The sequence below is a fragment of the Hibiscus syriacus genome, unplaced genomic scaffold (genome assembly GCF_006381635.1).
Source record: "Hibiscus syriacus cultivar Baekdansim isolate YM2019G1 unplaced genomic scaffold, ASM638163v2 tig00110556_pilon, whole genome shotgun sequence".
Taxonomy (NCBI): Eukaryota; Viridiplantae; Streptophyta; class Magnoliopsida; order Malvales; family Malvaceae; genus Hibiscus; species Hibiscus syriacus.
The window spans coordinates 5570647-5583117 of NW_024062779.1; the positions used below are offsets into that span (position 1 = coordinate 5570647).

A 12471-nucleotide genomic window follows, 5' to 3' on the forward strand; every position below is an offset into this window, starting at 1 on the left:
ACTTACTCGATCAAATGCTCACCCATAATTGTGATGGATCAATTTAACTTTAACCCTATGTATTAATATCAAAAACTTATTTTAATAAAATAATAGTATCGAATTCAATACCCACCACAATAATAAAAGAACTTCTTTGAAAGATATTTAGAATAACGTAAACAAGTAGCTGAGCAGCTAGCCGTGAGAACACCTCAGTTGATGACAACCCATGGCAATATGACATGTGTAAATTTTATTTTCAATACTACGTGACTAGATTTGCGGCAGGGGAGAATGAAATTTCCACAACTCGGGAGTTTGTTAATTTATAGTATACCCCAAGCTTAAGTTGGGAGGTCTCTTTGGCTCATAAACACAATACATATTAGATACACTGGTATAAGGTACATTATATAAAAATGTTAATTAAATGTATGTTGTCTTATCTTCATTGGTGTTAGGTTCCACCCTCCTCCTATCCTCATTTGGGTTCAAATGATCTTCACATTAAAAAAATATTAATTTTTTTTAAATATTATTGAGGTATAGATTATGAAAAATTAAATAACACAATAATATATTTAAAAATAGATACATCTAACTCTTAATTTTTATGCTTAATTTTGATTTGATCCTTTTATAAAATCTCTCAAAATCTTTTTCTTCCTCTTTCTCTCCACCTTCTCTCAAAATATAAACGAAGTAAAAGTATGTGTGAGTTTCAATAATAATATATAAATTATTGTGATGCGTTAGTTATTGGGTTTGGCTTTAGTTGTTTGGAGGGCATATTCACATTCCATTGATTGATATAAATGGGGCATTTGCAGTTGGTAATGTTGAGTGGTAGAGAGAAAATACGTGGTCTCAAATCGATCCTCGTATAGAGGCTTATAATTTAGGAAATTATTTTTAAAATAATTGAAGTTCGGATGGTTACGGGTTTAAACTATTACGTTTATAAAGTATGTAATATCGGTAAATTTAAAATTTAAAAATAAATAATATCTATAATCATCTTAAACTGATAATAATAACTTGAAATTATCACCTTATACATTCCTTTCAAAGAAATTGACTGTTGCACCCAAATGGATTTCAAACTTCAATTTACTATAGTTAGATTTACATTTTTAAGATGAAAAAAACAATTAGGGTAATCTATGTCAAATACCGTTTATCTTTATGCTCGTGATCGAAAATGTCAGTGACGTTTTAATTTTGTCAATTTTAGCACGAACGTTTATGTTTCACTACAATTTTGCCACTTTATCTTTAATCTATTAACGGCACGATGACATGGTGTTCTAATGTCATGACGGCGATGACATGGATGATTTATTAAAACGACGTAGTTTTGCCAATGACTATTTATATTCCTAAAACGGTACAACTTTTATAGTTTTGTGTTTTATTATTCCCGAAACCATTAAACAATTCATTAGTATTCCTCTTGGATCTGCATAAAGTTAAGAAAAACACCACAGCGCTACCAAACCAAATTCCTCTTGGATCTGCAGAAAAACACCACAGCACTACCAAACCAAATTCCTCTTGGATCTAAATATTTTTCATTTTCTGGCTCTTCACATCTTCTCTTTCATCCTTCCTTGAGTTCCCCTCCATCTCCTACAATTTGCAATATTTTTATTCCACGTTTATTTGGTTTATTTTTACTCAATATCGATAGAGTATGAGAATTCGAAAGAGCGCGAAGCTATCGTCACTGGTAAACCGACGGGTTCGAGGGCCGAGAGTGTGCATGTGTGCGAGCTGAACCAGTCGCATGGGATGTGGTTCCTTTCGTTCAAGACCCATACCCATCGTATCTTCATCACCAGATAACAAAATACTCTTTTGTTTCTTGTTTCGAAAGAAATTGGTTCGTCCCTCGTGGCAGATCTAGTTGCTCCTTTTCTCCCTTTGCCTCCATTTTATTTTTCTTTGTCTGACATTTTCATTGCATATCCCCTCATTTCTCTTTTAGGGTTTTCTCATTTAGGTTTTGATAAACCCCTAAATTCTCTCCTTCTCATCGTATATTTTCTTCGGAATAGTCGATTTAGGTTAATGGGTGTTTGTCATTAAGTTCTGCGTATTATTTTTCTGGTTCGAGTTTTTAGTTACTTGCTAGCTTCGTTTATTGCTTTCTTTTTTTTCTAAAAACCTCAGTTCGAACATGAAGATAGCTTTCATGGAAATGGGAGCTTAGGCGATTCTATTAGTGTTGTCGAGAGGTAATCCACTTAAAAAACTTAAAATATCAATCAAATGGAAACAATGATCTTACGTGGATTAAAATTTTTAAAAAAATCGTCCATGTCATCGTTGTCACGGTATTGAATGCCATGTTATCGTGCTGTTAATGATTAACGACCGAGTGACAAAATTAATAAAACATAAACGTCGTACTAAAATTAATAAAATTGAAACGTCAAAGACATTTTCGATCACGAACATAAAGATGAGTGATATTTGACATAGATTAACCAAACAAGTAAGTAATGGAGTTTCTTTTGAGGGATAGAACGCCGTCGTTTTTTAGTCTTTAGACACTGTAACTGTCTCTTCGGTAAAAAGATAAATGAAGGAGACTGACTTGATTTTGACAAGTAGACCAAAGTGATAGTGAATGAAAGTCAAAAATTAAAATTTACGAAAAGGGTATTTTAGGAAAGACATCCGTAAATCTGAATTACACGCTGCAATTTTATTGGCTAAACGGTTTCACTTTTGTTGATCAACGTATTCATGCTCCCAATTTTAACCTTACAATCGTACGGCTAATGCCGACTGACAAAAGTAATCCACGGCTGAGGTATTCCATTTGGATTTTCTATACAAGAATCTAATATGCCCCGAAAAGCAAATGTTTTATCTGATAACTGCCCGACAACTGCGTCCCGGTTGCTGACACGGGCAGCTAAATAATCCAACATTTATAAAAAAAGGAAAAAACTAAAAATTAAAAGAGTAAATTACATGATGGTTTACTCAATTATCAATAATACTATATAAAGGGTCACTTAACTTTGAAACATTACAAGCGAGTTACTCAATTAGTAAATTATCTAGTTGATACAAAAATGTCATCCAATTATTAAATATTAAAAAAATTGACCTAAAATATTTTACTCATTAAAAAAATTAGATTTTAGAAAAATTATAATTAAATTAATAAATTAATTTATTATAATAATCACGTTACGAATCATTGCGTTGATTGTTACTGATAATCGTATACCATGGTTGATGAATCTCAAATTTTGTCATAAAATTTATCTTAATCTCTTTGTTCAAGAAATTAGATTCTTGAGAATCTCCCAAAAAATCACGAAATCACTCTAAAATTTCTAAACTTTGTGACTCGAATCTACATCATCTTCCTTTAATGAATTAAGAAATATTCTTCATATTACCAATAACAACCTCTTTATCGATCAAATTTTCGAATGAAACTCTCGATCTTCAAGAAGCCTAAAACTTGAAATGTGTTTTTCCGATTAATTGAATGATTTGTCTGCAACGTTTTGAAATTAGTTGACCATTTATAATATTGCTAATAATTGAATGCTTATAATAAAATTTATCCAAATCAAAAACCACACGCTTTTGGCTTTTAAAGACGACTGCACGGATGTGAATATTATTTTTGCTAAATTAAGAGAGGCCAGACAACAACCTAGCACCACCATCACCGGAGGGCGTCACCGACGACGGTGGTGGAAGGGTAGAAGAAACCGCAAGGCTCTTTTTCCTATCTAGAAAGATGGGTCAAGGGCTGAGTTGTGGAGCGAGTCAAGAGAATGTATTGCTTAGTGCGGTTCAAGTTGGAGACCTTGAAACTGTGGAAGCTTTATTAAAGAGAGAATCAAATCCTTTACATCATAGAACTGTTTATGATCGCAACTCTGCTCTTCACATAGCTGCTGCTTATGGCCAGATCGAGGTGAGTAATCATTTTGCAAGTTTTTGAAGATAGCCTTCTGGATTAAGTTTTCTTCTTTTTTAAACTTCATTTACCTTGGTTTTGAGCTGTTAGATCCATATTTGGTTTCATTCGCTTGATGCAAAAATGATTTATTTTCTTTTTTTGGGTAGATTTTGAACATGCTTTTGGAGAAATCCGTGAACCCGGATGTAGTGAATCGTCAAAAGCAGGTCATTTTTATTAAAGCTTTGATTTTTTTTTGTGGTGGTGGGGGGGGGGGGTTGGCTTTATATATTTTCTTTACGTTTCTTCATCCTTTTGAATGTTTTCAGACTCCACTTATGTTGGCTGCAATGCATGGGAAGATCTCCCGCGTGAAAAAGCTCATTGAAGCTGGGGCAAATGTGAGCCTTTTGTTTTCCTTCTTCTTTTTAACCATTTTTAAAGTTACGATTTAATGCATTATGAGTATTGGAAATATAAATTTGATGTGCATGATCTGTTCCATGCTTTTCAGATCTTAAAATTTGACTCCATTCATGGAAGAACTTGCTTGCACTATGCAGCCTATTATGGTCACTCCGACTGTCTTCAAGCGATCCTCTCTGCCGCTCAATCCAGCCCTGTTGCTGCTTCATGGTGTGTTTCTTCTCTCAATCAAGATTGTTTAAATATTTCTTTCCAATGTTTTTTGAATTAATTTAGGCCATTGATCTCAGTTTTTAGTTGATCTTATATGTTTGTATCGGCTTTGATATCAGGGGATATGCACGTTTCGTGAATTTAAGAGACGCAAAGGGAGCTACTCCCTTGCACTTAGCAGCTCGTCAAAGGCGGCCTGAATGCGTACATATCCTGTTAGACAACGGCGCTCTCGCTTGTGCCTCAACCAGTGGATATGTGTAATAATTCCTGCACAGTTCGTGATTACAATTGTTTTTGTTATTGTTTTTCCCAGTCTTTTAAAGATAGAAATGATTGGTTTTCGTTTTCTTCAGTTGTCCTGGAAGCACGCCTCTTCATTTAGCAGCTAGAGGGGGGTCTCTCGATTGTGTCCGCAAGTTGTTGGCTTGGGGTGCGGATCGTCTTCAAAGAGATGCATCCGGGTATGGTCTGATTACATTTTATGTGTATAGATACCAGAGGTATTACCTTATCAAAGATCGTTTTTTCTTGATGTTTTGGGAAAGCATTGCAAGAGATTCCTGAGTTTTTCTCATTATATTTCCTTCCTAAATTTCAATTTTTGTATGTTTACAGGAGAATACCCTATGTAGTTGCTTTAAAGCACAAACATGGAGCATGTGCAGCTCTGTTAAATCCTTCATCAGCCGAACCTATTGTCTGGCCAGCACCGCTAAAGTTCATCAGCGAGCTTAACGAGGGGGCAAAAACACTATTAGAACAAGCCTTAATGGAGGCAAACCGGGAAAGGGAGAAGAACATCCTCAATGGAACAACTTACTTACTTACTTCTCCCTCGCATTCCGACTCCGGGTTAGAGGACAGTGTTTCCGAGGTAAAATGTTGGATGCCTTCCTTCAAATGTTTTCTTTGCCTTTTCTTTCACATTTCTAACTTCAATCCAATCTAGTTCATGAATCGATAGTTCGGTTTTTGTTCAAATTTAGTCTTCCTTGTCGTTAGTTAAGACTACGATGATGAGTAATTGGTGTATAAACTTAAACCATTTTGTGTTTGCTTGATATCCTTACCTTGAAATACTAGTTTTCTTTATGATTATATCTATAGACTTGCCCTGGAGCCTCGGTCTCAGCTGTGGTCCTCGCATACCAGTAGTTCGGTCCCCAACATGTTTAGATGCTATACATAGTCTTCAATTTCATGGGCTAGCAATTCACAGCATAATTATTTTTACTGCATTTTCCTTTAGTACGTGAACTATCTATAACAATCAACAGTTGCTGTAATGGAGCTGATAATATTTGCGGGGAAATACCTGATGTAGGCTAGTGATACCGAACTATGCTGCATATGCTTTGAACAAATCTGCACAATTGAAGTTCAAGACTGCGGCCACCAGATGTGTGCACAATGCACACTGGCACTGTGCTGCCACAACAAGCCGAACCCCGCAACTGCAAGTCTAACACCCCCGGTATGCCCCTTTTGCCGGAGCACCATCGTCCGGTTGGTGGTAGCCAAGACAAAGAACCGCGATGAAGCCGATCACGACATCGGAGATGTTAGTTCCTCGAAGATGAGAAAACCGAGGAAGTCTAGGAATTTCAGTGAAGGAAGCAGCAGCTTCAAGAGCCTCTCTGCGGTTGGTTCGTTTAGAAAGATGGGTGCCCGAGGCTCCGGAAGGACTGCTGCTGAAAATGAATCGATGGATAAGCCTTGAAAAACCATGGCACTTGAAAGTATCCCAAGCGAGGTCAATCAAAGACATCCCCTTTCACATGATGGGAGAAAAAAACAAAGCAATCATGCCCAGTGGTGGACCCATATATATATATTAGATAGAGGGGAGGTCCATTTGCTTATGTAGATTTTGAGGGAAAAATAAGTAAAAGAAATGAGTTGCAGGTTTAAGTTGATAAGCTTGCCGAAAGCTTCATCGGGTCATGTATTTGTTTGCTCTAGATTAAAGTAGCATTGCTCTTGAGAAAAAAAATATTCCAAAAATAAAAGATTTCCCCCCTTTTCTTCTCCTAGAAGGTGACTTTCGACATTTTTCAATGTCTGCTTCCAATTCCAACTTGGAAAAGTCAAAGGTAGAATTGGCTCTTGACCCTATCAAAATTATAAACTTAATTTATGATCCATAATGGATTCTTGATGAAAAAGGTAAAATGTGGAAATTGAAGTAGATGATAATAAAAGGTAAAAGGGTCCATTTGTTGTTGGTATTTTGGTGAATATTTTGTTTTTATTCTCGTGTCTTCTTTGGACAAGTACCAATGTACCAACTTGTTTATTATGGACCATGGTTTCATGAATACTGATCAATGGCCACAGTCAACCACCTCCATTCTGCCTTTTTTTTAATTACAAAAAAAAAATCATAGTTTTGTGTACTTGGGGTGGTTTAACATCAAACTCATCTTTAATTAATAAAATTTTTAAAATACGCTTTATAAAGAGAATATTATTAAAATATCAAACATCACAAAAAATATCTTCGGAAAAGATAGTATTAAAGTCATTGTCGTTGCATATTTTCTCTCTTGAAACGTCAATTAGGTTGTTCTTTCTCAAAAAACATTATCTTAAGAAGATAACGCAGATCAAGTGCCTATAGGTTATAGAAGCATAAATTTTCATCCCAGAACCTAATCAAAGCAATTTAGTATCATAATTACATACAATCTTAATGGATCTTAGTAGATAGTGCAACGTTTTTGGCTCTAATTTCGAACATATAATCCAGACGAGCGGACACGAATTAACTCAACCGATGATTTTAGGGCACCCCTTCTTCAGAAAATTAAAGATAATAGCATGATATAAACTACAAAGGGCCTAAATGTATAGTCATGGAAGATAAAGTATGCTTGAATTGTCTACCCTAATTTTTTTTCTACAAGGGATTTTAATGTAAATCTTGTTGTTTTATTTTTTTTCCTTGAAATAATTTTATACTTATCATTATCGTCTTATATTATAACCAAATACCTCTATTTTTTTAATTTTATTTAAAAAGAAGGATGACAGATATGTCCTTGAGGGTTCATCTAGCATCTATATGTTACAGGCTAGTACTGCTCAGTATACCGACACTGAGATGATTGGCAATACACGAGCAACAAAGCCAAATATTGTAATCAAACATGTTATAGGCTTTTTAAATTAATGGTGGGCGATGACGGCGAACAAAACACCTTTTTTCAAAAAGAATAATTGTTATTTATTACTAGAAAATTTCAATTTCTATGATGGTTTATATAATCAACATGAACACACCTTTATACACCCCCTCACCACCCCCTACATTTTCATAACTACGTTCCTCGATCCTCCGAGGAACTTCATTGCTATGCTACACGGCTGATCGGGGGGGGGGACTGCAAAAACGAAACGCCAGAGTTTCTTTGGTAGGTTTCGGTATATCTTCCATCTGCATATTCTTTCTTTTTTTTAACTTATACACAAGATCTCCATACTCTTCCCTCTAAAGAGATAACTATGACGGATACATCGTCATGGTACCGCCGTCTATCGCCTTGAGGTATTTCGAGTAACTCGTGAAAGTCCACGCCTGCAATAGCCAACATCAAATATGTTCAAACTTTGTTTCATGGAAAAACGTATGATGGGGAACAAAGATGAGGGATAAGGACTGATATTCGAAATCGTACCAGCTTTCTTTGCGGCACGGAACAGAACTTCCTCGACAAGATGCTGAGCAGGGTCTCCCTCGGGTTGCATTGTGATGAAAAGTTCGACCTCGGATACGGCCTCCTCGTTTGTTAAGTATTGATAGAGCCCATCGGAAGATAATACCAAAAATCGGTCTTTGGGACCTAATCTGTGGTGGTGGAGAGATGGCACACAAGTGATATATGGAGAAACTCCTTTGTAATCTATTCTGAACATCTCTAGAAGAGCATTGTTCCATTTTGGCTGCACAAGTTTGTAGAGAAACGAGGGTCAGTTACAGAATTTTCTGATGCAAACAAATTTCCAAAATTCAATGCCAGTCCATCCCTTAAAATTTGAAGTAGTTCGATCCCCTAATTATCAAGCAAATGATCTCAACTCTCATCGCTAATCCACAGAAAAGAAACACAAAATATATATTTCTATGTACCAGCTGCTGATGAATTTGCAGAACTATGACAATTAACAAATATTTCCCATGTGATTGTGGTTCTTGAACTGATGGTCCATAAAATTCATTTCTCAAACATCAACCTAATTGACCATATTCATCTATATGGCTTAAGAAGTTAAAGAATAGTTACCTGTTTGAGATATCCAGCCCCAAAAGCTCGAGTGACCTTCAAAGAACCTTTAACCCGGTCATTCATCACTGCATAAGCATCATCAGGATGCTCATTTATTATTCTTTGAACTTCCTGGAATGAAATTAAGAACATCAATCTCAATCCATCGATGATCAAATAAGGATATATAAATCTTTTCATTTTGCACTAAAAGACTGGTGTATGACATTTTACCTCTTCTACACTGGTGCTATGATCCACACTAAGCTGAAAAGCAGTTAAATCAGGAATTGAACTAAATTTATCTCCATCAAAACCTTCAAGATCATGCAATGTTTCTTCATTAATCCTCTCTAAATCCTGTTCAACCTTCCCCAACCAGTAATCGGGCTCTGGCTTTTGCGCCAAAACAGCCCTACTATCCCCGACGTTCATTACATAAACATCTTTTCCTTTCATCAACATGACAAGCACACAAGAACCCATCAAAGCCAACTCTGGATTCTCCATTAACATCCTATCAGCAATATCCAAATAAGACTCCTCTGTTTTCTTCAAAGCCCGAGACAGAGCTTTCAAAACATCACCATGATTAATCATCGATCTTGATCTGGAAGACTTGTTTCTATTCAATTGGTCCTTTAGTTTCTTATCAAGTTCAAATCTTTCCCTATCCCATTCGCATTTCCACTTCCTTTGATTCTCTTCCCACCTCTTCGCTGCACTTTTATACCTCGCCCTCGATGTCCTAACCTTTTTCTTTTTCGAACTCAAATTAGAGTTGAAATTAACTTCTTTCTCACAGGGGTAGTTCTCCTTCTCGATACACTGGGAACAAGCATCACCGGAGCAACGGGTAGCCGGTTCGGGCTTCCTTCTTTGTTTTTCTTCTTCAGGGGAAGATGCAGGGGCTTGTTCAAACCCATCATCCCACAACAAACCCTTGAGTTCTTTACCAACATTGGAGTAAAGATTTGATAACAAGAAATCAGGAGCATCTGGACCGTTGAATCCATCATAAATACCAACGAAAACCCATCCACGTTCCTCTGAAACGACGACGTGTACGCGATCCTCGCCAGCTTTCCCCTGTGCCCATTGAAGGTTTTGATTTTCCATGAATCCATCATCGTCTAAACTAACTTCGCTGCTCAGATTCAAGCTACTGACCGTCAAAATCCCATTTTGATGATTAATCAGGTTCTTATCAGACCCAATTACCCATTCGGATTCTTTAACCGAAACGACGCCTTTAATTGGAGCGACAACGGACTTTTGGCCGCGGGAAACTTTAGATATTGCTCTGTGGAGGATCCGAGTTAAAGATCCTTTTCTCGATCTGGATTTCAAAGCAAAAGCTCCATGAGAAAAGCTTCTTATAAACTGATCGGAAAAACCTTTATGGAGTGGACCCGAAAATATCCCGCGATTACTAAAATTATCGAGAGGACCCGACATGAACCCTCTCTCAATAGGACCCGACATGAATCCTCTTTCTAAAGGACCCGAACCGGTAACGATGCTCCCCGATAATGGACCCGAAGAGTTCATCAGATTCTTCGGAATCGGTTGCAGTGGGATCGATGAAAACGAGGTAGTGCTCTCGAAAGCTGCAGCTCGGTCGAAGCAGCTGCTGTTGTAAGAGACGTACGGATCCACCAGCGCAGTCGAAAGCGGCGTGTATGTGTTGGCGCTAATGGAGGCTCCGGATATCGTACCGAAAGTAGTGGTGGATTCGTCGGAATGGACCTTGGATGAATAAAGACGGGTCGCATCGGGTCTCACGTAGCAGAAAGAGTGGCCGAGTCCTTGGTCGAGAGGATCCGATAATAACGAGGATATTTCTTTCCTACGGCGAGCTTCTTCTCCGCCATATCCGCCGCCGCTGGCGCCGGTGAAACACACACTTAAGTTGCCGCCCATAATTAAGAAAACATAAAAAATTATGTATGAAAGGAAAAATCTAAGCTTTCTTTCTTCTCTCAATTTTTTCTGCTGTTATTTTTGCTTTAACATTTCAGGGGATGATGAAAATATGAAGGGGAGTTGACTTTTGCTGAAAGAAAGCGGAGAAGAAAAAATCACACTTCTTTTGTTCCATTTTTTACTTTATATTTTTTAGGTGAGTGGTGGCGCGAGCGTTGACTAAGAAGCTTCACATAGTTCATATTGGCGGTGTTTTAGTTTATATTTTTAAAGGAGGTCAATACAGTCTACATCGCTTCGAAATGTCAAAGTGCTACTACTTTCACCGTGCCACATTAAAAACACTCGTTAAATAGTCATCGAAAACCGTGCCACCTTCACCGTTGGATCAAGCATAGAGGATTGGTAGAAGCAACTGTCTACCGAAATCTGGCAACTCATTATTGACAGTCGTAACCCCTTCTTGACAACGCCCATCCCCGAGTACAATGCGCGTCTCAGCTTTTGACTTTTTTTTCCGCATTTATTTATAAACAAATTTATTTCACGTTTAAAATCAATACATAAACCATCAATCAGTTAATACAAATGGTAAATAATTTGATATCATTTAAGTAAAATTTTAAGTTTGAGTTCGTGTGTATAAAAAAAATTCGCTAAGAGACTCACTTATAAAAAATGTGTGCGACTCAAGTCAGTACATATTAATTAAGTCGATGTATTTAAATAGGAGGGGAAAAATCAATACATAAACTGAACTACCTACTATACTATGAATTGCCGATTACATATAATTATATGTATCTTTGAAATCTAAAATTCATTAATCTATTAACATTAAATTATTTTATTCGTATCCTATTGACATTTTTATAATGATAATAAATTAAAATATTTTCATCTTACTTGTAGTTTTATTTTATATAAATTGTACTATTTAGAGGGCATAAAATAGATGAATGGAATAAATCTATTAATTTGACTGTAATTATCCTTATAATATTTAGCTAGTATATATATATATATATTATGTTGGATCATTGTCAATTGTCAATGAATTAATTAAATATATTAAAGATAAACAATGGAAGAAACTTGATTTCCACCTCCATCACCATTAATATTATAACATTCAACACCCAAACAATTCAAAGTCACCACTCATTATTATTCAATATTTGAAAGTGGGACAAAACTTGCTGAATACGCAACCATCTTGCTTGACCCACCACACCTATTCTTTGTATCTTATTTTACTACAATACAAATATATTATTCACACGTATCAAAGATATTTTAACCTTGTGCTCGAAATCGATTACTTCTGACGAGTAAAATTTATACAGCAAATTATATTCAAATTCAATAAATAATAAGTGCCAATAAATTAAAGGTCGATGTTAATGGGCCAACAAAAAGGTCCATTACTCCCAAATTTGAATGTTGACATTGGCCCATTGTGTACCATTTATCCTATCAGTATACATGCAGGGATGACTTAGGCAGGACAGATGGAGTCGTTCCCCCAAAAATATTTAAATTATCATATATTTTATATTTATCTATGTATTTTTTTTACTAAATTTTTTTTTCTTAAAACTTTATAAGTTCAAGTTCGTCCCCTAAAATTTTTTAAATTCAAATTCACCCCCAACATAAAATCCTACATCCATCCCTTTATACACGTGTTATCAAATATATGTATTCAATCTTAGTAATAAA

At 36.1% G+C, this 12471-nt stretch overlaps 2 protein-coding genes across 3 annotated transcripts; one reads left to right on the plus strand and one right to left on the minus strand.

Moving 5' to 3' along the window:
* Positions 1–3641: 3641 nt before the first annotated feature.
* On the plus strand, positions 3642–6606 carry LOC120131372 (putative E3 ubiquitin-protein ligase XBAT31). 2 transcript variants are annotated; one of them, XM_039148381.1, is made up of 9 exons: positions 3642–3931; positions 4084–4143; positions 4246–4317; positions 4431–4552; positions 4675–4815; positions 4912–5019; positions 5174–5432; positions 5883–6286; positions 6325–6606. In XM_039148381.1, the coding sequence occupies exons 1-8, from the start codon at positions 3752–3754 to the stop codon at positions 6276–6278; spliced, it is 1338 nt and encodes a 445-aa protein (XP_039004312.1). In that variant the 5' UTR covers positions 3642–3751; the 3' UTR covers positions 6279–6286; positions 6325–6606. The 2 variants fall into 2 exon arrangements, with proteins under 2 accessions (XP_039004312.1, XP_039004311.1); XM_039148380.1 differs by having other exon boundaries at positions 5883–6606.
* Positions 6607–7766: 1160 nt separating this feature from the next.
* Positions 7767–10761, minus strand: LOC120131729 (probable protein phosphatase 2C 4). Its single transcript, XM_039148657.1, has 4 exons — positions 9058–10761; positions 8842–8955; positions 8236–8500; positions 7767–8135 (listed from the first exon to the last, which is right to left on the minus strand). The coding sequence occupies exons 1-4, from the start codon at positions 10744–10746 to the stop codon at positions 8020–8022; spliced, it is 2184 nt and encodes a 727-aa protein (XP_039004588.1). The 5' UTR covers positions 10747–10761; the 3' UTR covers positions 7767–8019.
* Positions 10762–12471: the final 1710 nt, after the last annotated feature.

What these genes read in the sequence shown, in the direction of transcription:
- LOC120131372 (XM_039148380.1), top strand. Translation starts at nt 3,752, where the DNA reads ATGGGTCAAGGGCTGAGTTGTGGAGCGAGTCAAGAGAATGTATTGCTT. An exon ending in CTGCTTATGGCCAGATCGAG is followed by an intron (nt 3,932 to 4,083) that starts GTGAGTAATCAT and finishes TTTTTTGGGTAG; the next exon opens with ATTTTGAACATGCTTTTGGA. An exon ending in TCATTGAAGCTGGGGCAAAT is followed by an intron (nt 4,318 to 4,430) that starts GTGAGCCTTTTG and finishes CATGCTTTTCAG; the next exon opens with ATCTTAAAATTTGACTCCAT.
- LOC120131729 (XM_039148657.1), bottom strand. Translation starts at nt 10,746, where the DNA reads ATGGGCGGCAACTTAAGTGTGTGTTTCACCGGCGCCAGCGGCGGCGGA. An exon ending in GGGCTGGATATCTCAAACAG is followed by an intron (nt 8,501 to 8,841) that starts GTAACTATTCTT and finishes AAACTTGTGCAG; the next exon opens with CCAAAATGGAACAATGCTCT. An exon ending in CCGTGCCGCAAAGAAAGCTG is followed by an intron (nt 8,136 to 8,235) that starts GTACGATTTCGA and finishes TGGCTATTGCAG; the next exon opens with GCGTGGACTTTCACGAGTTA.